Raw genomic sequence first — 26579 nt, 5'->3', positions numbered from 1 at the left:
ACATACATATACACATACGACGTATATTTATATGCTATATTCTGCACGTTTATGTAATTAGGAATCAAAGAACACACCCAAAAATCCATTTGGAAATTTTTCAAACAGACTGAAAAACGCAAATTGATGCTTACAACACAATTTCAATCATACATATGTAGAAGTGTGTACATATACATATACTCATGTATGTTTGTATGCATAAGTGTTTATCAACGCATACAAACAAACAAATGCACACGCTTGCAATCAACAATCCTCAAGTGACATAAACTGCGATTGGCCATCATCATACCAATGTCTCTACATACGAACACATATGTATGTACATACATACAAATGCATATTTATACGCATGCAATAAAGGGTTCGGCGGTTCATCAACTGAACATCGTATTGAACGATTGCAACTGTGTGGCTGTGAGGCAAAGGAATGCGCAAGGCGGCAATCCGTCATCATCAAATACGTTTGTACACGAAAGGAGCGAAGTCGGCAACAATAACAACCACAGCGAACTCCTACCATATAAAGATATCGAGTATTGTATTAATGCATGCGCATGAGTATTACGGCAACAACAACAACGCCGCCAACAAATGGTGTGATGTATGGATTAATGGTTGCATATGAAGAAATTTCTTTCTTCTGTTTTTCGTCAAATTTATCACTAGATATGCATCTGTGTGTCACTTAAGAAATTCAATTGGAAGTATTTCTTTGAGCATAAGAATTCTACGAAATTGTTCGTGACAAATTTATTTAACAGCTAAATGCTTAATTAGTTTTTAATGTAAATCAGTTGAATGTATGACATGTATTTGGTTGAAGTCAAGGCTTAGAATATAGAAGCTTTCGAACGGTTTTAGAAATTTTGTTTTTAACACCGTGGATGTAATTACAGCAACTTAGAGAGTTTATAAAATGCTGAGACCACTGATCTATGCACTAAGATTTATTCTCAAAAGGTATTAACACCACAATTTTATATATACAACAATGGTATTGGTACTGGTAATTGTAGTGATATGACAAGGCAACTTTGTTAATTACATCATTTTAATTGGTTCATGAGAATCTATGGCTACTTAGTTTTAGACTAAGATTTATGTCAATAGGTATTAATGACCCAGCTTTATATATGATAATGGTATTGGTACTGGTAATTTTAATGATATCGCAGAGTAATTATGATAGTTTTAACATCTAACCAAGCAGTAATGAAAAGTGTAATGAAAAATGTAATGGTAATTTGTATTGTTATTTATAATTGTAGTAATGTAGAAAGTAATCGAAAGTAGTGATGGTAATTGCTTTGGTAATTTGAATAGTGGTAAATGTACCGTTATTACTTTAACAGTTACGTTCATATGAAAGAAGTCTCTGTGGCAATGGTAATTGTTATAAAGTCCAAGTAGAATACCAATATTAAAATGAATATAATATTTCCATAAAAAAAAATGGATTTGATGAGGAATAATCGAAATATGAGTGTATAATCGTAATGGTAATAAAACAAGTAATGCTAAAACTGTAGGTAATCCTGTAGCGGAATAGATTCGTTGCTAGTATTAAATTGTAATGGTAATGATACAAATAATGGAAAAATTTAAGGTAACCCTGTTGAGGAATAGATTAGTTGTCAATATATAATATAATTTCAATGGTATTGACAAAAATAATGATGAAACTTTAGGTAATCATAAAAAATAATTAATTAGTAATAATTTTTTCATTCAGTACTTTTTTTCATAGTAAGAGTACAAGTAACGATAAAACTTTAGGTAATCATGTAAAGGATTGTATTAGTTGTCAATATTTAATTGTAATGGTAATGGTAAAGTAATGATAGAGATTTTAGTAATCAAATAAAGGGATGAGTTAGTAAAAGAATGATAAAACTGTAGGTAATCGTAAATGTAAAGAAATGGGTTGGTAGAGATTTTTAGATTCCTTATGAAAGAAGGATTTCAGAAAAGTAGCATATATTTTATATAGGCATATTTAAGCATAAACTCAGGCATTCTTACTTATAATATGTGGTTCCTTCCATTTCATAAAATCCTTTAAACTCGCTTTCTCAACCCTCTTTCTCAATAAATAGTATTCTACTTAATATTTCAACTCATATAATTAATCGCCCATTAATTATGTTTGTAGCGTAAAAATGCGAATTAAAAAAAAGTGATATAACCTGTTTATAATCTTACTCGTTTTTACGCTCCTTGAATTCGTATTGTTCTCGCCGTTTCTTGAAAAATTCTCATACACTGCTTTTGCTCGTGTTGCATTCTTATAACTTTTTTTTTATTTTTGCGCAACGAATTCCTAAAATTTTAAGCAAAAACAAAAAAAGAAAAGCACAGTTTTTGGTGACCTCATTCTGGCCAACTGCGCGCCAGCTAATTTTTTCACATTTTTTTCTAGTTTAACTTTTTACATTTTTTGTTTTATTCCCTTTTTATTTTATTATAAATTTTGTTTAATATTATTTTTATACAAGATTTTATTTTCTCTTTTTTTCAATTCATTCAAATATTGCGCCTTTAATTGTCGTTTTATTATTGTATTTTATTTTCTCCTCGTCTACATATTTGTTTGCTCTCGCTCGAGTTTGTCGCTTTGCATTTACCTTTTGAACTGGTTTACATTAAATTCTCATGATTAATAACAATTGCCGTACGAAATTCTGATTTGTCAACTCGTTTTAAGGTATTTCTGTGTTAGATTTGCTCGATTTGCCTAAAGGTTGTGCATGTTTACTTGCTCATGCTGTCTATGTGTTTGTGTTAATTTAATTCGGTTTGAAGTTATTTGCCAGTTGTTATTTGTTACTTGGTTGTGTTTTCGCTTGTTATTGTTGCCTAGGGGGCGTTTACAAAAATGTGCGCCGACAGGATTTTTGACTATTTAAAGTTATGTGTCTGTCTAAAACGCACACGCACATGTCGTTTTACTTAATTATGGGTGTGTTTAAAATAATTTCAATACTTGCTTTGGGAGTGGGTGTGCTGTGAAGTGCGTAGATAGATATGTATGTATGTATGTATGTACATATACATATGTATATGCGTATATTTACAGAATATTTTATTGCATGTGATGTGGGAATTTATAATGGTAGAAGTAATGGTAATTGTAATGGTAATTTTATTGGTAATGATAGAAGGAACGGTAATGGTAATTGTAATGATAATGGTAATTTTATTGGTAATGGAAAAAGTAATGGTAGTGGCAATTGTTATGATAATGATAATTTTATTGGTAATGGTAGAAGTAATGGTAATGGTAATGATAATTATAACGGGTATGGTTATAGTAATGTTTTAATAATGTATTTGAATAATCTTTAAATAATGATAAAAATGTAAATGTTCGTTATGGTCTGCACTTATGCGGATTACTTAACTTAATAAGAACAGTAATTCTATTGGTAATTGTAATGTAATATTAATTTTTATCCAAATATTAATTCCAATTCTGGTTTTAAATTACTTTTATTGTTTTCAACAAAAAAATTTTGCTCATACGAGTAGTAATTTAGTTAATGGTAATTATAATGGTAATGATATTTATAGTAATAACATTTATGTATTGTATTTTTTATTTGAAAAAAGTTATTGTTAGTTTGTAATTCCATATTTTTAATCATTGAAAATGAAGTAATGCTAATGGTAATTATAAAGGTAATACATAGATATAATATATACTGTGTGAGCATAAATATTTATAGTGTGGTGTGCAGATGTGTCTATAAAAACAGTACATTTCATTAAACTTGATGTGATAATTTGTTATGGTAAAAGTAATGGTAATTGTAATTGTAATGATGTTGTAATCATAATGTACTAAAATATAAAAAAAATAATGATAAAGACTGAAAAGTTCATTATTGTACGTACTTATGCCGATTTCTTAACATAATGCGAATAGTAATAGTATTGATAATTGTTATGTAATTTTAATTTATATGATTACATTATACATACTATGTAATTCTGATTAAAATTTATTTTGATGGTTTTTAATGAAAAACAGCGATTCTCATAGTAGAGATAGATATTTGTAATGGTAATTATAATGGTAATGCTATTTATAGTGGTAATCTTTTTCAATAAAATACATAAAATATTTAATAAAATTGATGAAACTGGATTTCCCTCGTACTATTTAAAAACAATGATCAAAATAAGTTGTAATAATGGTAATGGTGACATATATACGAGCAATAATGACTTTGTTATTGATATTAAAGGTATTGTTACATTTAGTAATGGTATTGGTAATATTTTTCTGAGTGGCTAGTCCAAAAAATATGCACAAAAATTCACAAATTTGTTAGTGGTATGGAATTTTTTGAATGATCGATGGTTTTTCAAGCTTAAAAAGTGACTTCATTCTAAATATTTTAAATTTAGATTGAAGTGAAATGTTTATACTTAAGAGTATAATATGAAAAATGCCGTCCTAACACAACGCATACCAAGCGTAAATAAATTAATGGCATTTTAAATTAATTTATCGCTTAACACAACCCCTTAGAATGCGCTTAGCTGCAACAACAATTAAAGTGGAAAAATTTAAAGAAATTTAGAGTGGTATGTTGTAGCAATTAACTTGCGCCCGATTCATCGCTCATACACACAGTGAATACTTTCAATATATTAGATACAAACATGCAAGCATTTTAAGTTTTAAACAAAATTACATCTCTAATAGATACGATATTGGTATTGGTGCACGTGCCACTAATTTATAGCTTTAGTCCACACATACACATGTAAATACATACATATGTTTGTAAATTTCCAAGCATATTTGAATATTTGTGTAAATGCATGCGAGCATCTATTTTAAAGTATATTTTAAGGGGTCAACCCTAACAAATCGAACCACACGCATGCACACATACACACATATAGGCATATTATGATTAAGTATATGTAGATCTAGCGACGTCACAACAAAGCGACTAATTGCATGCGTTGAATGAGAGTTTTCGAACAAAAGCCATGTAAATGGACAATACTTCCAATGGAAGGGGGCGAGGCAGCAGCACGCATTTGCTCGATTTGATTAAGTATAAATGCGGCCAGATGATAGAGATGTATTCAGAGTAGCCGCGCACACATATGTAGACAAATTTACATGTATACAGACATACAAACATATGGATGTATGTATGCGCATGCAACCCTTCGCTGGCGCTAAAACCGTTCGTATGTATGCATGCGTGTGTAAGTTTCAGCTCAGATTAATCTTAATTGTTTTTGTGCATGTGCGCTTAAATTGTAACTAATAAAAACCGAACAAATGGTGTGTAAATTGCAATTAAACTATAGAAATCATGCATACGCACACACATATAGGACTAACTACTTATAAGTTTGTGTGTGAGTGCGATTTCAAAAGTAATATTTATATGCAATTACTTAGTGTAGCTAAATTGTGAAAAGCAACTATTGAAAGGCGGCGCATTTGCTTGCCTGCTGGCAGGCGCTAAACTGCAAACACACACACACATTTATATGCATGTATGTATGTAGTCACACGCTCAGCGCGCACCACCCAACAGCTCGTGATGGCGCTGTCCGCATCACTTACAGTTCAGTTGCGCACAGTAGCCGCCACCAGCTTGCGCCTGATGGCCGCGAGCGTGGTGACCGACTGCCGAAACGGCAAGCAGTTGCCGATCTGCTGGCTGCTGGCCTGCGGCGCTCGAGATAAGCGCGTGTGTGCGGCATATGCGCGCATATCGTGATCTTGTACAACAAAAGCACAATAAGCATGACATGGAAACCATGAAAAAAAAACAGAAAAAAGTCGAAGAATTCTTGCCTTTTAATATGGTGAATTATTTCAACTAAGCCAAAGCAGGGCATTGTCAGGCACATATGCTTAAGGATGTACATATATATTTTTAATACACATATATATTTACATATACATGAATATATGTATGTACGTATGTGCATATGTTTGCTTGCTCCAAGTATAGCATGCTTCTGCCACTTTCCTCACACGTACATACATATGTACATATACATTTCTATGAAAGCGCTTGGCAATAATTTATTCGTCTGCAACATGCAAACCAATTGACAGCCAATCGCAATTAGTCACAATTTATTTAAACAACAACATACAATATTACATACATACATATAGTAAGATTTGTTATACGCCACTCGGCCACATCAACCGAACGCGCCAACAAAACAATAGCGGTTTGCATCATTTTTCTCTTTTGCCTATGGATGCTTTCACACTTTTACTTTATGCGAGGCTTCAAAGAAAGGAGGGTGCACATAGCCACAATTTTGTTATAATACTTTTTCCTATAATTCGTTTTTTGTAGTATTGCAGAATGCTTGCTTGATTAGCGCCCACAGCACTTTTCCCAATTATTTTTAATCGCAGTAAGTTAAGGGTTAAGGGTCCCTAGCAGTTGTTGTTGTTTTGTTGATTAGTGGCAGTAATCATTGCGCATCAATATATTTTAAGCGCAGGCCAAAATATTAATATGAAATGCGATAACCCATTCGATAAAACGTTTTTTGAAGGGATGCTACATAGAATTGTGGCCAACCATTCGCCTTTGGCATGAAAAAAGAGCTGAAATCACAATTACTGTGGGAAATTGAAGATCAAAGGCAAAATTTACTAAATAAGCTTATGCAGACCGCAAAGGATTTATTATTTTATTGTATGTATATGTAAATGTATGTATATGCTTTAATATTATATGTAAGGGTTGTTGGCACAGTATTTGGTGGCTGGTTTTTTCTAATATTTGGATTAGAAGTGGAAATTGATATATTTGGCAGAACAAGAATAAAAATTAGCTTCTATTGTACTGAAGCTGCAATAACTTTCGCAAATAAAGGGCTTAACTTTGATAGATTTGTTTGTATATAACATATACATATGCTATAGCAGTCTTATATCGGCGGTTCGAAGAATTCTAGCACGTTTTGGGGAGAAAAAGCCGCGTCGAAAATTTCAAACGTTATTTTAAAAAACTGAAAGGTGACAGGCGAACGTTTCTAAATCGACTTTCCTCGATCATTTACATTAATATTTCATACGACCGTGTTTTTTTTTTGGCTTCGGCTCTCTGTTTTCGGGTCGTAAGCATAGATACAAGACTCATCACCAGTGGTAATACATTTCATGACATACTGATAGTCGTAAAGCATTGGTTCACAGACGTTAATGCGGCGCCATTTATCGAAAAAATTTAGTAATTTTGGAACCCATCGTTTTTTCACTTTTCTTAGGCCCAAATAATATTACAAAATGGTTTTCAGTGATCCTTTTGATATTTCAACGATGCCAGTAAGATTTCTGACTGTAAATCGTCGATTTTCAAGCACCGATTCTTTTATTTTATTGCCGTGTTGATAATTAGTTGATGTTGATGGCCGTCCTGGGCGTGGTTTCTCGTCAACGCGTTTTCGACCCTCTTTGAATAATTTGTTCCAAGCTAAAACACTTGCTCCCGACAAACTATTATCACCGAAGGCCTCTTCCAACATTCTGAACGTTAATGGAACTTCTGTGTAGAATAATTTCACTCATCGTAAAAATCGCCGATTGACATTATGTACTTCAGTAAGACAAACGTATACTAAACACTTATCAATATTTTCATGTGACATTTGGCACAGATCTTATAGACAGTCGCACCAACCTAGAAAAAAAATTCTACGAATGAGTTTTCGCGCGAAGTCTAAATTAAAACGTCTTACTATTTTTTGCCCACGTAGTATTTTTTAATTACAATATTATTTCCTTAATAATGTCTGAAATATCGTAGGCTCTTTAGATAGTAATTTAATTATTTTAGCATTAATCGTGATATTTTTTTTCATTTTCAGCTGTGTTTGGTAATGGTGTTGGCATTGGTATTGATATTTTTATGAAAATTTTAAAATTTTGCTATATTTTGATATTTTTTAATTTTTTTTTTGAAAATTGTGAAATTTTGAAAATTTTAAATTTTTGATATTTTTTAAATTTTGTTATGAAAATTATAAAATTTTGAAATTTTTAATATTCTTCTCTTAATTTTTTTACGAAAATTGTAAAATTTTGAAATTTTTGACATTTTTTTAATTTTTTTAAGAAAATTGTAAAATTTTGAAAATTTTAAATTTTTGATATTTTTTAAATTTTGTTATGAAAATTATAAAATTTTTAATATTCTTTTCTTAATTTTTTACAAAAATTGTAAAATTTTGAAATTTTTTATATTTTTTTAAATTTTATTTATGAAAATTGTAAAATTTTGCTTAATTTCAAATATTTTCTCGGGTTTAGGATTTCTTGAATAGAACATTAAGGAAGAAGTTTTATTTTTGTAAAACTTATTTTAAATTATTCAGATTTAAAAAGTACCACTTATTCCTCCCACGAATAAATTTTAAATATTCCACTGCATATATTAAGTGTTGTATATTAGTCTGTACGAAAAAGTAGATAGATTTAAAAAATATGAGTATTTTTTTATTTTATTAATTTCTATAAGCAAAAGCAAACAAATTTTCGAATATGCAAGTATCTTACACTGAACAAAAGTTCTTTATATAAAGCATATCGACCAATTATGCCTTCTTTCATGCATATGCGCCAGTTTAGCGGTGCACAGCTGACAGCATACACATGCAGACAAAAAAATATTCTGTGAAAGCACATGCAACGCTACATATGAATTTTGGCACTTCAATTATTGAAGGAATGTTTATTTACAACACTTTGATTTCAATACTTAACATTCGAAATTAATTTAATAGTTGTTTATGGCTAAATGGATGGATGTTATGCTGTACAGGCATGCACTGAAGTATATATCAAAATGTGTGTATGTTGAGACAAGGCTGTATGGCGTACAGAAAAAGCGCAGCCACATGAGCGGAACTAAAGCAAATCATGTTTTTATATGCAACAACAAACTTATGCATGCGTATGTAAGTAAAAATGTACGAATGTATGTTTGTTCGTTTGTATGCGATAATGTATGTATGTATGTATTTACGCGTGTATATTTCAAAGACGACATGATTTGTCAAACTTCGTCAAATGTTGCCCCTAAAATCACGGTAGTCCACATACACGACAACAAACATTTGATGGACATTTAAACCGATATAAATGCACGCGTGCATACATACTGTCATACAAGTACAATACATACAAGTACATATATATGTATGTACATATGAGTATTTAGCTTGTGCGTCGCTAAGGTGTCCACCAGCACAAAGCATAGGTATTTTTTCATATTTCCATTGTTTTGTTTTTATGAATTTTTTTTGTTGTTTTTTATGTGGTGTGACGCGATGATTGATTGTCAGCTTTAATATCTTTCGGTTTTTGTTCTTTTTCTTTTAATACAAAACAATCCTGCATGAATATTTTCTACTTTTTTCTTCTGTCTTTGGCTGTGTCAAACGCTTGTGTGTTCTAACAATAGCCGACCTAAGCTACACGCACATACATACATACATTGAGGTACATACATAAACTTTTTTTTTATATTTTAACATTTTTCCTCAATTTACAACACTCCAAGGATCTGTCTAATAGTGATTGTTCTTTTTTTATTTTTTCTCTTTTCTCGCCACCATCACTTCAATTAACTGCGTTTGCTTAATCACTCACTTCTATGGAGTGTTAATTTCTTTACACATCAAAGTCAATAATCAAATGCAGCTGCCTATTGCATTTCAAATACTTTCGCACCTACAAACTTATATAAATACATATGTGTGCGTGTGTATGTTTGTATCTGCGTCTAGCAGCTATCAGCCGCCAATAGTCATACTCTCGCTAACTCTTCTCAATTTCTCAGCATTCCTTTTTCCATTCATTGTTCAATTACTGCATTTTTTCCACATAAACCGTTTTTTCCTTTGTCCGTCTGACTGCTCTTTAATGTGTGTTTGAGTGATGGAACGAATTTGCATTAAATCCGCTGCGATTGTTGTTTGTTGTAGTTACTGGCATGTAAATATATATATTTTTTGTTGTTGTTGTTGCTACGTACATATGTGTAGTTTTAGTCATGTGTGTGCAATCTTGATTTTATGTTTTTATTTTCTCTGACTGAAGTCATTGGATTGAGCGTGTAAACGCATTTAACTGCTAATATTGCTCTTACTGTGCCTCTTTTGTATGAACGGTAATGGGAGTGGTAGCATTACCATTACCATTAGAATTGAAGCTCCTACTAAGTTGACAATGATAGGGATTTTTTGCCAGGAATTACTTTTCAATTAATTTACCGAAGCTAGATGATACTGGGTTGCAGCACTTATTTTGTAGTTATCCACCAAAAATTATGCTTCATTATTCCACCCTTTTTTAATATTCTTCAAAACCCTGAAAACATTTAAAAGTTTTCACCTCTTCGAAATATGAGTGTTCTCATGTGTTATTGTAGACAAATATCTGAAAATTATCCCATTTCTGTCCATACTTTTTATGTAATACCCTCAGCAGCTTCAACCATTTGCAATAATCCGAGCAATCCGATATATACATTTAAAGTTGACCCATCTGGCAACGCTGTAACTTTTAACAGCGCTGACAAATCGGCTAATGTCATACCGCGTTAGAAGCGTCATTCGAAGACAATTTATACCATGGAACAGTACACTCCAAAAGAACGCGCTGAAATTGTTCAGCTTTATATTCAAAATAACTTTTCAATTGTGTTAACCCAACGTGCGTTTCGCAAAAAAAATAAAGTGAAAAGTGCTCCAGTTAAGAACACAATTAAGTCTTTATACGCAAAATTTGTGAACATCGGTAATCTCAGTAATGCCAGTCATGCATCCAGACAACGCACAAGACGTTCTGATGAAAATATCGAAGCTGTACGAGCCAGTATTGAGGAGACTCCATCGACATCGAGTTATCGCCGCTCTGAGGATTAGATGAAGATGTTTCCATATAAAATTCAAATGGCACAAAAACTAAACCCAGCTGATTATCCGCGACGCCTTAATTTTGGCAAATGGGCCATCGAAATGGCTGAAAACGAACTTGACTTTTGGCGAAAACTCATCATGTCAGACGAGGCACATTTCTCGTTGAATGGAGGCGTAAACAAGCAAAATTGCCGATTTTATGCCACCGAAAATCCTCAATTAATTGAAGAACAGCCTCTTTACGACCAAAAAGTAACAGTTTGGTGCGGTGTTCGCGCGAATATGATCATCGGACCGTATTTTTTCGAAGACGATGATGGAGCCACGACAACAGTCAATGGTGAGCGTTATCGAGCCATGATAACGGATTTTGTGATACCCATTATTCGCGAAAATGACATGGATAACTTCTGGTTTCAACAGGACGGGGCTACATGCCATACAGCTCGACCAACAATCAATTTATTGCGACCATTTTTCCCGGGCGATTGATATCGAAAAATGGTGATGTTGACTGGCCACCGAGATCACCAGATTTGACGCCACCAGACTTTTATTTGTGGGGTTATTTGAAATCCAAGGTATACGCTAATAAGCCAAAGACCTTAGCTCAACTGAAACACCTAAAACTAGGCTTCGAAAATCTTTACCAGTTATTCGGTGACACGACAAAATGTCAAAAAAGTCTCCCAACACCGAAAACTAGGCTTCGGTCTTGAGCAGTATACGCAGAAGCGCTCATTTACGAGTTGTATATGCCGAGCTACAAATCGTTCGAGTTCGTGTATGCCAATAATTCTCTCCTGAATTACATAAAGCACAATTTATGCGTTAGAACTCGTCAATTGATTTCAGCGGCTGTTATTATTACAATTTATTTTTGTAACCTCTATTTAATCTTTGTGCTATGCAATTTCTAATAAGCCTAAGGAATGCTATAAAACCGAAGACGTCAATAGATGCATGTAAATGAACTAGCGCTAGCGTACACTAGCTGTACTGGTACTAAATAAAACTGTGTGTGTAGAAAGCAGTAGGCAGAAAAGCGGTTAAATCACACAGCCACCCAACCACCCAACCACCCAATAGCCAACGGAATATGGCTGTATAGGTGTATGTGTGGACACATGTGTTTTTGTGTGTCTGTGTGTGCATGCAGTCAATTCCCAGCCCATTTGCGCCCAGCTGCTGGCGATCGTTTGCGCTCTCTGCTATCTTACAACAAAACGCTCTTGCTTATACTAGACGCAGGCAAACACACACACACACATGCATAAAATGTAGAGAAATGTTGCTGAGTATGCCTAATGTGAGTTTGAGTAGCAATGCTGCAACAGCCGCTGCAAAAACAAAAACAAATTCCTACATTGTTAGGAAAATAAAGCAATAAAAACAAAAAATAATAATCAATTAATTTATTTATTGCCGCAACGAATCGCTATGCTTTTCATTAGTTCGACGTTTTTGTCGTAGTCAGTATTGCTAGAGTGTTGTTATTGTTGTCATGGCTATTGTCGCTGCCATTGTAGTTTAGTTTTAAGCGTAAGTACATATACATACATATGTATCTAGAGACATACATATGTACTAAATAAATTCGTTATAAAATTTATTTCTACACAAACACACACATATACGCACATACAAATATTCCTTGTGACTCCACTTGGCTTTGCTGCTTATTGAATACACTCACACACTCACTTATATGCATCTAAACATGTGCATATCGTCAATTTATGCCTGTTTCGTTTTATTAGAATACAAGTATTCTTTTATTGTCTTTTTCGCAATCTTGACTTTTTAGTTTAGTATGAAATTGCAGTGAATGCGCTTATTTGTTGTGTTTTAAATGCGCTTCTCAAATAACGTCAGCCAGATTGGCAATATATCACATACAGATGTACGTATGAATGTGTGGTTGGAAAATTGTATGCAATATTAGCGAAATCGCATATTCATCGGGTGACGTGTTGCAAGTTGCAGTGGCTTCTATTTGCATTGAATTACGAGGAGAAATTGCTTACACAGAACTTTTAATTGGTGCACTAACTAATATATGACGAATGCAAATGCAAAAAGCAGGCAAAAATATATCGTGCACTTTTAGCAATTATTAGTTCAAAGTATATAAAAATATACATATATGTATATCTAAATATATGTGGCAAATGCTTCGGTTAAATATTAAAAATATTTGAAAAAAATAAATAATTTTTTTTTTATATTTTTTATCAATATTTAAGATATTAAGCATTAAATAAAAATAAAAAATAAACAATTTTGATTTTGAAAAACAATTTTATTTTTGAAAAACAAAAATTTCATAATTTATTATAAAAATTCAAAAAAAAAATTAAAATATTAAGCTTTCATACACTCTTATAAATATGATCAGTGTTTATTATTAATAATTTGGTAACAGAGTTATAAAAAATACAACATATTTAAACAAATTCCACATTCAAAATTTTATTGAAAAAAATTCAAATTAAAAATACAACATATTTGAAAATATTAAAAAAAAAATCCACCTTAAAAATTGTATTGAAAAAATTCAACATATTAAAGAAATATAAATTCAAAAAATTTATTAAAAAAAAATTCAACTAAAAAATTCAAAATTATAAGTATGCAAATAAACTTTTTTAATATTTTGGTTATAAAACTAAATACGCAATTACTTTTCAAACTATTTTTGAAAAAAAATCACATGAAATTTATATTATTTTAACATTTAAATCATGCGTAAAAATTATTAAAGAAAAATATTTTATTAAAATAAGTAAAATTAAATGAGAAAATGAAAAATGACATAAACATTTTAATTTAGAAATAATAAAAAAAATGAAAAAATTTTCTAAAATCAAAAAACAATTCAAAAAAAAAAAATAATAATGACGTATTCAAAATTTTCAAAAATATAAAAAAAAAATACAAATTTTCCAAAAATCCAAAATATTTCAAAAATGTAAAAAATATTATAAATATCCTAAATTTTCAAAAATGTTTTAATATTAAAAAAAAAATTCAAATTTTGAAAAACACATAAATTTTATTACAAAACTTCAAAACAGTTAAATACTGAAAGCTTAAAACAAACAAAATAAATAAGCTTGATATATTATTACTCATTAAAATGAAAAAAAAAAATATTTATTGAAAATTTGCTTCCTAAAATTAATTTCTTCTGAATATTTGTTATAGTAAAATTTTTTATCTCGACAAATCATTTTATCTTATAAGCAAATATAAGTTTTTAATCATTTAATTTAATTACAATATTTTTATATTTATCCCATTGTATAAGTTTTTTAATACTTAATAATTTTAATTTAAAGGAAAACATACATACATATCTACTCAGTGCAACTTTTTGATGTTTTCGCTTTAATGCAGGTTTCATTATTATTTTCTTAGAATAATTTTTTATATAAAACATTTAAATAAATTAATTTTAAATATTTATTATTTAATTAAAAAAAGTTATAATTTTTTTTTCTATTTTGTTTTTATATTAATTTCGTAATTTTTCTAGTACCTATATTTGAAAAAAAAAATATTTTAAATATTTTTTATTAAATTTAACAAAAAAATGTCATCAATATTTTTTTTATTTCTCTTTAATTTATTTTTTTATATTTCTTATTTTTTTCTATATATTTTCAGCATGCTCTGGGACAAAAACAACACTTTAACTAACAACAGGAAACGACAATGCGCCGCTAGAGCAAAAGCAGCGGCAAGCAAACTGCAACAGCTGTTGCTGGCCGCTGACCTGCGCCATGGCGTATGCCAATAACAGCAACTAACTCTAAGAACAACAAAACGCGGTAATAATTTTATATAAATACGGCTCTGCCCCTCCCTAGCAATTTGGCATCAGTGCCATAAACTAATTCTTCCACTGAAGACTAAGTCCATATAAATGTACATACATAAGTACATACACACAAGTATGTGAATGCGCGTTTATGTGAGCCTACCTATGTGACTCCTTTAATCATCGCATATTACGTTTTCGATTTTACTAGCACTTCATCTGCTCATCTATTTTGCTTACTTTGGAACTGTGCTGATATATTTTTTATTTTTTTTTTAATTTTTCTTTTCGATTTCTTCACTAAAATTTGCGCCTTCCGTTCGGTTATTTTTATATACACAGAATTTTACGATTTTTATTTTTTTATTTTAAGTGTTTCACTTCAAATTACCGCTAGTCTACATATCTACAGGCGAGTTTTTGTGTGTGTTTGCAGAATTTAAAAATATTTGATTGCTGTCTTTAACCTACCTGGCAATCGGTCGTCTTTCTATAACTTAAAATGCATATATCATGAGCTTGTGAATGTCTCTGCCAGTGTGTGTGTGTGCGAAAATATTGAAAATGTGTTGGAATTATTAAAAATAGCGTGGCAAAATCATAACCGCAGAAGTGTGCATAAATACCTACATACATATGTATGTATGTATGTATGTTTGTGCGAAGTGCCAAATGCACCGCTACTAAAATGCTCCTGCAGCTGCAACTAACCGCCGCCCTGCCGCCCTGCCGCTGTGGCGCGCATCAAGTGCGATTTTAAATCATGTGGATACCGATGTGTATGGTATATGTATTTATATATGTATGTCTGTATGTATGTGTGGTTAGGTGTATGTGATGTATGCTCGCTAAGCATTCAGCGCTTCTTTGCCCACCGCTTAGCCATCATCCTGCGGCAGCATCTTTCCTCTTCATCTGCAATTTCTGCTACATTTCAGCATGTCCACGTTGTTGTTGTACTTGTTGTTGTATCTTTCGTAGCCAATTGTAAATAATTATGAATCGCTTTCGATGCTTTCACGGCTCATGCTCGTACAGCTGTTGTTGTTGTTCTTGTTGCTGTTGTATTCATTTCATACATTTAATATCTGCTAAATGTGAGCGCTGCTGCGGCGCTCCTTTAGTATTCGGCGCATGCACACATACTTAATTTAGTTTATTTGTTTTTTAAACACACAAAATTCCTTTTATATCATTTTGACCGACACACACACATGCGCAGATACATACATAGTATGTATAAAGCCCCAACTAACTAAAATACACTGTTGCAGCTGTGTCACTGCTTCTTCGCCGATTTCGCTTTGCTGTTGTTGTTGCTGCTGATATTTTGCGCTTGATGATTTATCATTCGATCGACTTTAACACAATTTTATTCAGTGTGCCTGCGCGTAAAGGCGCTTCTAAGAAAGGTCTACACATATACATACATATATACATGTATGTAAATATGTATGGATGTTTGGTTGGTCGCAAACATATATCGCGTATACATTTATAGCATCTTATAAGAACTGTTATTAATTTATGAATGTGTTATTGAACAATTTTATTTATAATTCTTAACTAAACGCGAGCAATTGGGCACATGATGCAAAGAAATGCTGAACAAATATAATATACCATATACATATGTATGTATGTACATAAAGTACTTATGTAAAATATAACAAGATTGTGTCATTTCGACTAATTGTCTACAATTAGAAATTATTAGTGAAGAAATTATGGAAAACTGTTTAAGAAATCATATTTTAAATGATATTATTATTTATATTTTTGTCAATAACTGACTTCGATTCGATCTAGAGAGACTAGTCTCAGTTTTTGAGTTACCGACCTGAACACATTCTTTTTTCACCCCATGCTCATTTGTCGGTTCCGCCAATATCTGAACATTATAGCACGATTTAAACTGACCGACCAAAAAAAAGTTCTTGTATGAAAAACTTTTGTATTTGGCAAGATATCTTAACGAAATTTTCTACAGATTAAGGCTCACGACAGCACTACAATCTCCAATAACTTTAAATCGGTCTATTATAGCATATAAACTGAAGAATTAAAATCAAGATAAAGTTCTTAAAGGGTATAACTTTATGCTAGGAATAATGTCACAGTAAATTTATGGAAAAAAAACTCCAAGAAAAAATTTTAAATTGGATCATTATAGCATACAGCTACCGAACTGACCGATTAAATTCAATATAAAGTTAATTTTATACCTTTCATGCTTGGAAAAATGTCCATATAAAAGGAATTTTAACAGCCGAAGCTAACTTTTTTCTTGCTTTCATTGTTTAATTATTTAAAACTATTTTTATTTAGGTGAGTTTTATTGTTTATGGTCAAAATATAAATTTTCAAAACTCTACCTTTAACTTAATTTTTTTAATTTTTTATATTATTGTTAGGTTTTTCAGTTTCATTTTATTTTATTTCGTTCTATTTTATTTTTTTTCACTTTACTTTTTTGTTTTAATTTGTATTTTTTATTTATATTTTTTGTTTTTTTTTTTTTTGTTTTATTTTATTTCATTTATTTTATATTGTTTTCCTTTGTTTTTTTACTTTATTTTATTTTCCTGTTTTATTTTATTTTCTTTTATTTATTTCGTTTTAATATATTTCATTTCATTTTGTTTAATTTCACTTATTTTTTATGGTTTAATTTTTATTTTTATTTTTTTCTAATTTTTTCTTTTCTTAGTCTAATTTTTTGGTTTGCCAAGTAATATATTCCTAAAACTCTTTTAAAAAATGCAATAAAGCGAATCATTCAATAGAAAATGGGAAATGAGACAAAAAATTTTGAACAAATTTTTTTTTCACTATCTTCGCCCTCCAATTTTTCTTAAGCTTTTACATACATATATTTATCATTAGTTAAGGCTTTTTGTTTATTATCTATCACTTCTTGTAACTCTATCCCTTCCCCTATCTTCCCCTCTTAAAAATAAATGAAACTGCATAGTAATATAAGAAAATATTTTCTAAACGAAAATAGTTATGAAATCGCCAAAAGTATTTATTTCTAATTTATAATTGGGGTACTCACAACCTGTCGTAAAGCATCGTAAAATCGTAAAATTATAAATTTTTACACTTGTTTAAAAAAATTGTTGTTGGATTTCATACAAAAATGAGTTTACACATTTACAATTTTCAATGCTATGTTTTCGAATCGTTATAACTTACAACTTTATGAGACTTGTGAATTGCACAAATATATTTCTCATATGTATATTTTTTTTACAAAATAACGTTTTAATCAAAATTCGAGATTTTTATCATTTTTTTTGTTTAAATTAAAATACACATACATATACATATTTTGTTTTTATAAATAAAGTTTTTATCAAAAATCCAGGATTTCACAATATTTCCCAAAAATAAAATTTTAAACTTATTCAACATGTATTACCAAGAAATCATAAAAGAAAAGTGCATATTTATCTCTACAGTATGTAAACCGACTCATTCAAATATTGGCGTTTATTGAAATGAATATGTATGTATTATTAAGAATTTACCGTGATCACTTCTGCCGCAACGGAATCCCCTGTATTAAAATATTAATAATTTATTTTTCAGCTTCTTCGCAACACTTCTAACCTAAACTTTGTGCTTCCCTTTGCTTTTCAGCAGAAAGCATTTCTTTTTCTGACTAAGTTTTACGACATTCCCAATCCCGTGCAGGCTTTATCTTAAATATGTATTTGTAGTACTTGAATTAAGCAAATAAGCAATAAGTAAGCGCGCACGAATGACTCAAATTCAGAGCAACTGTTTTACCATTTGCACAGCGCATTTGTTTGCATACCCACAAACACACGCTTACAATTACATATATACATACATACATATGTATACTATTATATTTAAATATGCGAATTGATGTGCTCAAAAAATAAAACTACTGTTAAATGTGCTCTTGCGCTTTAATTTCACTTGAATTTACTCCAATTTATCAGGTCGCTGTCATCATATGTATTTAGTTTGCAATCAAATTAGTCACCTATTAGTAAGCACAGTGTCTTTTTTGTTCTCCCTAGACCAGTGTATTTACAGATGATTATATGTGTGTAAGCTTTTTAGTTTCATTTCGCGTCTATATCTTCGCGCTTAGTGAGTGCTCTTAATGTGTGACTACACTAGCTAATAATTTCCGCTTAGTCGCTTGTATTTGCTTAACCAGCTGTTGGGGAAAACTCAGAGACTTATATAATATACATATGTACATATGGAGTAAATATTCTATATAGATAGATACAGGCATGATGGTTTAACAATTAGCATGTTTCTATAATTTAACGATTTAGCCGACGGTATTATAATTGAGTGGCGATAATTTAATCAAAAACATACGAACACACTTATAAAAAATATTTATACCATGAACAAAATGTATTAAATAAGCAATTAAATTTACAACACTCAGAAGAAAAATTCTGAGACCCTAAAAAGTATATATGTATATTGCGACAAAAAAGCACACAGAAATTATAATTAAATTCCCTGGGAAATGGTTTTTCAAAAAAATTTAATTTGCTAAGTTGGTAGGCCTGCTCTTAACTGCTAAGCCAAATATGAACGCAATCTCTCAACCAGTTTTCGCATGCGGAATCGTTGCGAATGTTGGAAAAGCCTTGTGGTTATTCAGTTTTATCAAAAACACAAGCCTATGAGTGGTACAAAACCTTCAAAGGCGGTCGAGAAATCGTTCTGAACGACCTTCGACCTCTACAACTAATGAAAATAATAAAAAAGTGAATGAAATGATATATGAAAATCGTCAGGCAAGTGTTTGAGAGATGACAAGAGGGCTCGACATTTCTCACGAGTCCGTTCAAATGATTTTTGTGTATGAAACGCGTTCTTGCTCGACTCCTTCCGATAAAACTGAATTTTTTCCAAAAGAGTACAGTAAACAGGTATCTTTGGACATGCCTGATGGTATGAATCCGAACCCACATTCATGGAAAGATGGGTTTATAAGTTTGACATGAAAGCAAGTCAATAATCATTGGAATAGAACTCTTTTTCAGTCGATCGAAGAGATAAAACAGAATTCACTGAAGGAGCTGAAAGCCATCCTAAAATGTGGTTATGAAAAGTGTTTCGAGGATAGGAAAAATCTTTTAGCCATGTCTCTCTGTCTATATATAAGTGAAATAGTCCCTCAGTTCTTGACATATTGATCTGAAATCTTGCACATGGTTTTTTCTACTTAAGAAGATGCTCATTTATTCAAACCGCCGATATCGGACGACTATAGCATATAGTCGCCATACAAATGGGTCAAATTCTTGTATGGAAAAGTTTTTTGTCTGTGAAGGGTATTATAGTTTCGGTGCTACCGAGTTTATATTTTATCTTATTTTTGCTTGTTTTTAGTTTTAGGTCGTTTACGCAAAAACATTTTTTTTTATTTATTATTACAAAAAAAATTACGTAGTTTAAATAGACAAGGTATATTTATGATATATACCAAATAAATATGGCTAGTTTGAAAATCTAGTATTAGTATATTCATTTAACTACTCTGAGATTACGTATTTAATACTTTCAAAGAATATTGCAGCTTATAGCAAGGCAACTAGTGATTTTTCTATGACAAGCACTTGCGAATTGTCTCCAGCAGAGCACATTACCTATGGTGTATTTGGTTTCTGGAGCTGTTGGCAAACTCAGTACTTAGACAGGGTAGTTTTATAATCTGCACTTCCTTCAGGTATGCTTACACAATTGAATGTATAACTATTGAAACAAAATAAAATTCTTACCTACCAATGTTTTCGTATATTTTTGAAAGAAATTTACACATTTCACCTTACTTTTCTAATATTTCAAAATACATGTCTTTTCAATACAATGCGTACTCGTACATATGTATATAAAAATAATCTTTAAAATAGTTTTCAAAAAATTGTTTGCAAGTTCGCTGTCACAAGACGCTTTTGGTTTCAAAATTAGCTTAAACTTATGGCAAAACAAATCTAGAGTTCTATGCGCTTGTTACAAAAACCTTACACCTATATAAAGCTTCCACGTGTAGGGCTTGACTTAATCGAACTGAGGATATTGTAAGAAAATGGAGATCTATGAACAAAGTTTATCTATGTATGTCACAAAGTCATATGGACATAAATATCAAATATCGTCACCTAAAATGCAAAACAGCTTTTCATAAGAAATTGAAACAAAATTTGAGTTTTAGTTATATAATATTATTATACACTTATCTTGAAACAAAATTTGAGTTTTGGTTATAAAATGGTTATATATGGGTTATTATATCTGACAGCGATCTTCGGTTTTCTTTTAATGATACGCTGTTGTGCACAACATACAATTTTCAGCTTCCGTTGTCAGATATAACCATAAATATAACCAATATATAACTATTTTGTAACCAAAACTCAAATTTTGTTTCAATATGAGTGGTTTCTATTATGTTTTTCCTTTGCCTGCAAACTTATGAAAAATAGTGTTACGTTATTTTGTATTTTAGGTGACGCTATATGGTTAATACTTAATGCCTGTAAATTTCATAATAACGCTTCATTTACATATTATGAGTATAGTATGTAAGTGCCTAATAAACTCTTTGTTCCAGTCCCGAAGAAAAAAATATTTTTTTTTTATTTTAGAGCGAAATTTGTGTGGCGTTAAATTTTCGAAGATTTGACTTGATGATTTTTGATTCAATTTTTCGATGGACATAAGCTTCATTAGCTGGTCGAAGAGGACTTGAAACTCGCTGCTGATAACAATACAAGGGATAGGACTTCAGATAGTACTATACAATTTCAATATAAATAATTAAGCGTATGGTATTTCTTTCTTATAAACATGTAAATATTCTAAGCACAGTCATAGAATTAAATAAAATTTCAAATTTCACTCCACCAAGCGATCATAGGCCAACCATTTCTACACTATCCTATAAGAAACAGCAGCTGCCTCCTTCTATTTCTTCCTCACTATATATGTATAGTAAGAAAAAAATCACACAAATAAAGAAAATATCAATTAATAAAACACAGTTAGCGACGTTCTAATTTTTCATAACGCAAGTACTTTTTGCCTGTTTAGCTTTAAGTTTTGAGTTTCGTTCAAAAAAAAATTTCTTACACAAGTATTTCTAATCATTTTAGAAAAAAAATTATTTCAACTTCATATTTTTCAATTTTTGTATTTATTATTTTTTTTTTTTTGCCTGAGCATGTGTGTGCGCATGTGTATGAGTAATATGATTATCCGCTTTAGAATTTGACTTATCAAGCAAATAAGTGAGGCTAATTTTTTAATGCACAGTAGTTAAGCAGCGCCAAAGCAAGTGATTAAGTAGTTGAAAATAGTTTAAAAATATGAATTTCTTTAGTATATTTACCATTTTTGCCGTTATGTCTTCCACTTTTAATCCTTTTTAGAATCACTGCAAGAGATTGTTGGTGCTTTGCTTGGATTGCGTGAAGCTCACGTGCGTGTTTGGACACTATTTTAGTTGTTGTACGATTTTCACAAATTATAAGCAGTTTCGACGTTTGTTCTTATAGTTTTTTTACACAAATTAATTCACTTTTTCTTTAAGTTTTTATTAATTAACAAATCGGAGAGAATAATTTTTATGTTTCGTTATTTCGCACAAAATTCACAGCATGTCTAGTTAATTTCTATTGAATTTTAAATTTTATTTCGGCTGCTAAAGTATTAAAGTATATTTTTACTTGTAAAGATCTTTACAAAGTTGTTTATAGGTAGTTGCTTTTATGTTATAATTACTGAGTGCGGAGGTAAGTTTTTATGGATGCTGCAGTTGCTGGGCATATTATTAGTAACGCATGAGTTTTGTGTTTATTGTGCGCAAGTTATGTATGCAGTTGGACGCAATGGGATTATAGGATTGTTTTTTCCTCAAATTTGCAAGTTATTGTTGTTGTTTTGAATTTTTCTGCACAACTGAGTAATGCACAGTTATTGCTAATGCTCAATATTATGCGCAGATACTGCTATTTCTCAATATTTTTTATAATTATGTGTCAAAAACAATATTGAAATTGCTGAACTATGTTTTTTTTTTTAATTTTTTAGCTGCTTGTTTTTGTCAAAATTATATTTTGTAAAAAAATTAATACTTTTATTTAACAACATTTATTGTATTTAGCGCGCAATTTTTATTTTTTTGTTTGTTGTTTTGGCGTATTTTGTTTGTTGTAATAACAATGCTTTCACTTTTTAAAATGTATTTTGAATATTTCTTAAATAATTTTGTTGTTAAAATTGTTATATTTTCATTGTTATATTTTCACTATTTAAAAAATATTTTCAAAATTTTTCTAATATTTTTAATTGTTGTTGCAATTATTATATTTTCAATTTTCAAATATTTTCACTATTTTTTATACTTTTAATTGTTGTTACAATTGTTATTTTAAATTTTCAAAATACATATGTTTTCAATATTTTGTCTGCATATGTTTTATATTTTTTTAATTATATTTGTATGTAATTCCGAACTTGTGGCAACTCAAATATTTTTTATTTATTTTTTATTATTATTACGCCTGGGTATCTTATATTCACTGCATTTTCAATTCCTTCAAAGTATTTACTTTTATTATTTCAAACAAATTTTTCGCCTTTTTTCTCTAATCTCACGCATTAATGTCACTTTTCTGCCAATTTCCTGCACCTTTCAGTTCACCAGCGTCTTATTTACGCCAAAAATGCCGTTATACATTAAGTCAAACGCAGAAAATTCTTGTGGGAGTTGCCGCCAATCTACCGTTTGCAATCGAAGACCGCGTGTGAATGTGTGGAATGATAGTACTTCACTTCAATAATTCCAATGCAAGCGCACAAATGAAAACCAAACACACAAATAAACACACGCAAGCGAAATTAAACGCAAAAAAAAGACAACAACGTCCAACCAATTCCGAATATCGAATGCAAATGTTAGAACGCGTACATTTTTTCTAACTGCGCTGCCATATACTGTATATTTATTATCTGCCACAACTGTCACAGAGCAAAACGTTCTTGCTACTACTTATACTAGCGCGTTGCTTATTTGATTTTATTTAATTTATTTGCTGTTTGTTGTTATGCTTGTTCTTGGTTGTAGAATGGTGTTGCCGCTTTAGCCGCTGATTGCGCTGCTGCCTGCCGCTTGCACGTTTAGTCAATGACTAAGGGCGCGCAATTCAAAAAATTTTTAAATTCAACACAGCTCAACACAAAAACCAAAAACTAATAAAATCAATTTCACACATACACACACACACACGCGCGCAACACATAAACGAGCGCTTACAGCGCACACACTTACCCTAAAACGCACATGCACACACGCAAGCATTGCCTTCCGCTCAGAAGCGTCAGCGCCAGCAAAACAAAGTGTAGCCGGTGAGCGGGCAGCTAAATGAGCGCTGCTCCTCACTAGCAGCGCACACTAAGAGAGAGGACCATTTAGCTAGTAAGCCAGCTAGCAAGCAACAAATTGAGTGGGAAAACTGTAACGAAAACGCTGCAACAGCGGGCACGACAGCAGCAGCAGTAGAAGCTGTAGAACATGTGAGCATTGTATGTAAGACATATTAACGACGGCAACAAAAACAATAAAAGCAATGCTAAGAAAGTGTTTATAACAGCAAGCAATTGCCGGTTGTGTACAGTGGCGTGCGATGGGTTAATAATTGGTTATAAATATACGTGCACTATGCACGGCGATTTTGAGTATGGAAACTGAAGTTTCTGCACTTAAGTTATAGATTTTTGGATCTTAGGAAACACATCTATTACTACAGAGGATTTTTGGAAATTATAGAATGACTAGTGCATCAATTGTTTTAAAATTTGAAGGTTATATTTTTATATATGTATGTATATCAAGTATAGACAGTAAAATTTTTGAGGAACAAATTTTAACAAATTTCGAGTTACTCCGATGGTGCTCAAACCATGTCCTTCACTTCTGTAGTGAATCCGGCTTTCTCCGTGAATAGAACTCTAAGCAATTTTTTTTCTTGGAATCAGTATTCTCGAACTCTTCCTACCAAATCTTAAATTCTTAAGTGCAGAAAAATTAGATTATCTAGAAAAACAATTTTTAATATTTTCGAATATATCTTTAGGATAATTCTTCCTATACGCTAGTCGTTTTCCGTAAAATGACCTAGGGTTGAAAAAAAAATCAAGAACTGACTAAATGGTGCCTTAAAAATATCGGACTTTTTCCAAAAATTTTGATCGTTTTTGCCTGCAACATATTGGACCAAATCAAGAAGTTGGTAGATCATTGTATGTTGAACTAAACACACAAAAGGTACACAGAAATTTTATAGATCGGATCATTGGTCCCCGAGTAATCACTCAAGCAAATCTGAAAATGCGTTTTTGAGAAAAACGTGTTTAAAGATAAACTTAAAGATATATAGGTCAACAAGTAGAGGTCATAGAAGCGGAGTGTTCAACTCTATGGTAAATTGGGTTAGCAAGAGTGGCACATACCACATTCGTTAGTTAGAAAGCGATATGAATATATTGGTTACCGATCAATGATAAAGATCGGCCTTCACAATACAATTTTTTCAGTACGTTGAAGTATGTATACTTTACTTCTCGAATTTTTTGAATTTTCAAATATATAAAAATGGGGTAATTAAAGTCACAAAGTCTAATAAAAGATTTTTTATATTTTTTTAAATAAATCGGCTATAATCTCTGAATTTTTCTAACTAAAAAGGCTACACTTATTTTAATTTTAATGAAGTATAAAATATCTCACTGAATATAACACCACGCTCTACGAGTAAATACCTAGTAGTTGGAATTCAATACGAAATTCCAGTAAGTAAAAGTCAATAATGCAACTTCGGTTTAAAGGGAAATTTATTTTGTTACACATTACCAATATAGAATATATCATTCTATGAATAAAAAATATTTTATCATTCGAATTTCAAAATTACCCACTATACAATCACAAACGAAGGAGCATTCGCATTTTAATTTAACCGCATCTTCGGCTCATTCTTCGTTACTCAGCTGTTGGTTCGTAAATTCCTTGTTCATATTCGTAATTCGTAAATTTGTACATATTTATTAGTTTGCGTTGATTTTTTATTATTATTGCCTTACTACTCGGAATACTAATTCTAATTCGCTCACACTACGCATTCAGTATTTTTGTGTGCGACAGCTCTCTTTGCTCACACACTCTCATTTTTGGCTGGCTCTCTGCCTCATGTTAAACAAGTAGCAACAAATGTACTAAGAAGAAAGATATGGTGATTATAATGGCAATGTCTGTCAAGATAATAGGACTGTGCTCAAGGCAAGACAGACGCACACACACACATGAGTGTAAACACACACATACATATATAGCATTGAATAACTAAGAGAATGATTTTTTCTCCTTTTTGCTATAAGTTAGTACAGCCCTGATTTAACAGCAACTCTGACAAATGAACACACTAACACATGTTTACTATCAGAGATACATTTGTACTGACAATTCATACAATTAAGCAGCAGCTATTGGCATAAATCTATGTTATTGTTGTTGTTATATAATATTATCACTCCTGCATACAAATGGATACTCAAAATTTCAAAAAATTTCGCTCATTACATGTGTATGTATGTTATGACATATCGTTCGTGCTTTGTGCTGACGCTGAGAAATATGGGTGTAGCAGCAATGACAACAACGGAAGCGTCGTAGCAATGTAAAAGTATTGATGTAAATGAAATAGGATAAAATTCTACTAATCATTGAGGTGTTCGTGTTGCTGTAATGCTTCAATTGTAA

At 31.1% G+C, this 26579-nt stretch overlaps 2 protein-coding genes across 2 annotated transcripts in view; one reads left to right on the top strand and one right to left on the bottom strand.

Moving 5' to 3' along the window:
- The window catches only part of LOC105229156 (uncharacterized), a 76793-nt gene extending 53777 nt beyond the window's left edge, over positions 1–23016 (bottom strand). The window contains exon 1 of the mRNA XM_011209257.4: positions 22152–23016. Coding sequence (XP_011207559.2) covers positions 22152–22154 — 3 coding nt within the window. The 5' untranslated portion in view covers positions 22155–23016. The remainder of the gene's footprint in view (positions 1–22151) is intronic.
- Positions 1–26579, top strand: part of LOC105229162 (ATPase inhibitor, mitochondrial) — a 576424-nt gene that overhangs the window by 72800 nt on the left and 477045 nt on the right. The gene's annotated exons all lie outside the window — the stretch shown is intronic.

Source organism: Bactrocera dorsalis, chromosome 3 (assembly GCF_023373825.1).
Source record: "Bactrocera dorsalis isolate Fly_Bdor chromosome 3, ASM2337382v1, whole genome shotgun sequence".
Lineage (NCBI taxonomy): Eukaryota > Metazoa > Arthropoda > Insecta > Diptera > Tephritidae > Bactrocera > Bactrocera dorsalis.
Note: the sequence above shows the minus strand (reverse complement) of the source record. Positions and strands in the feature narration are given on the sequence as shown.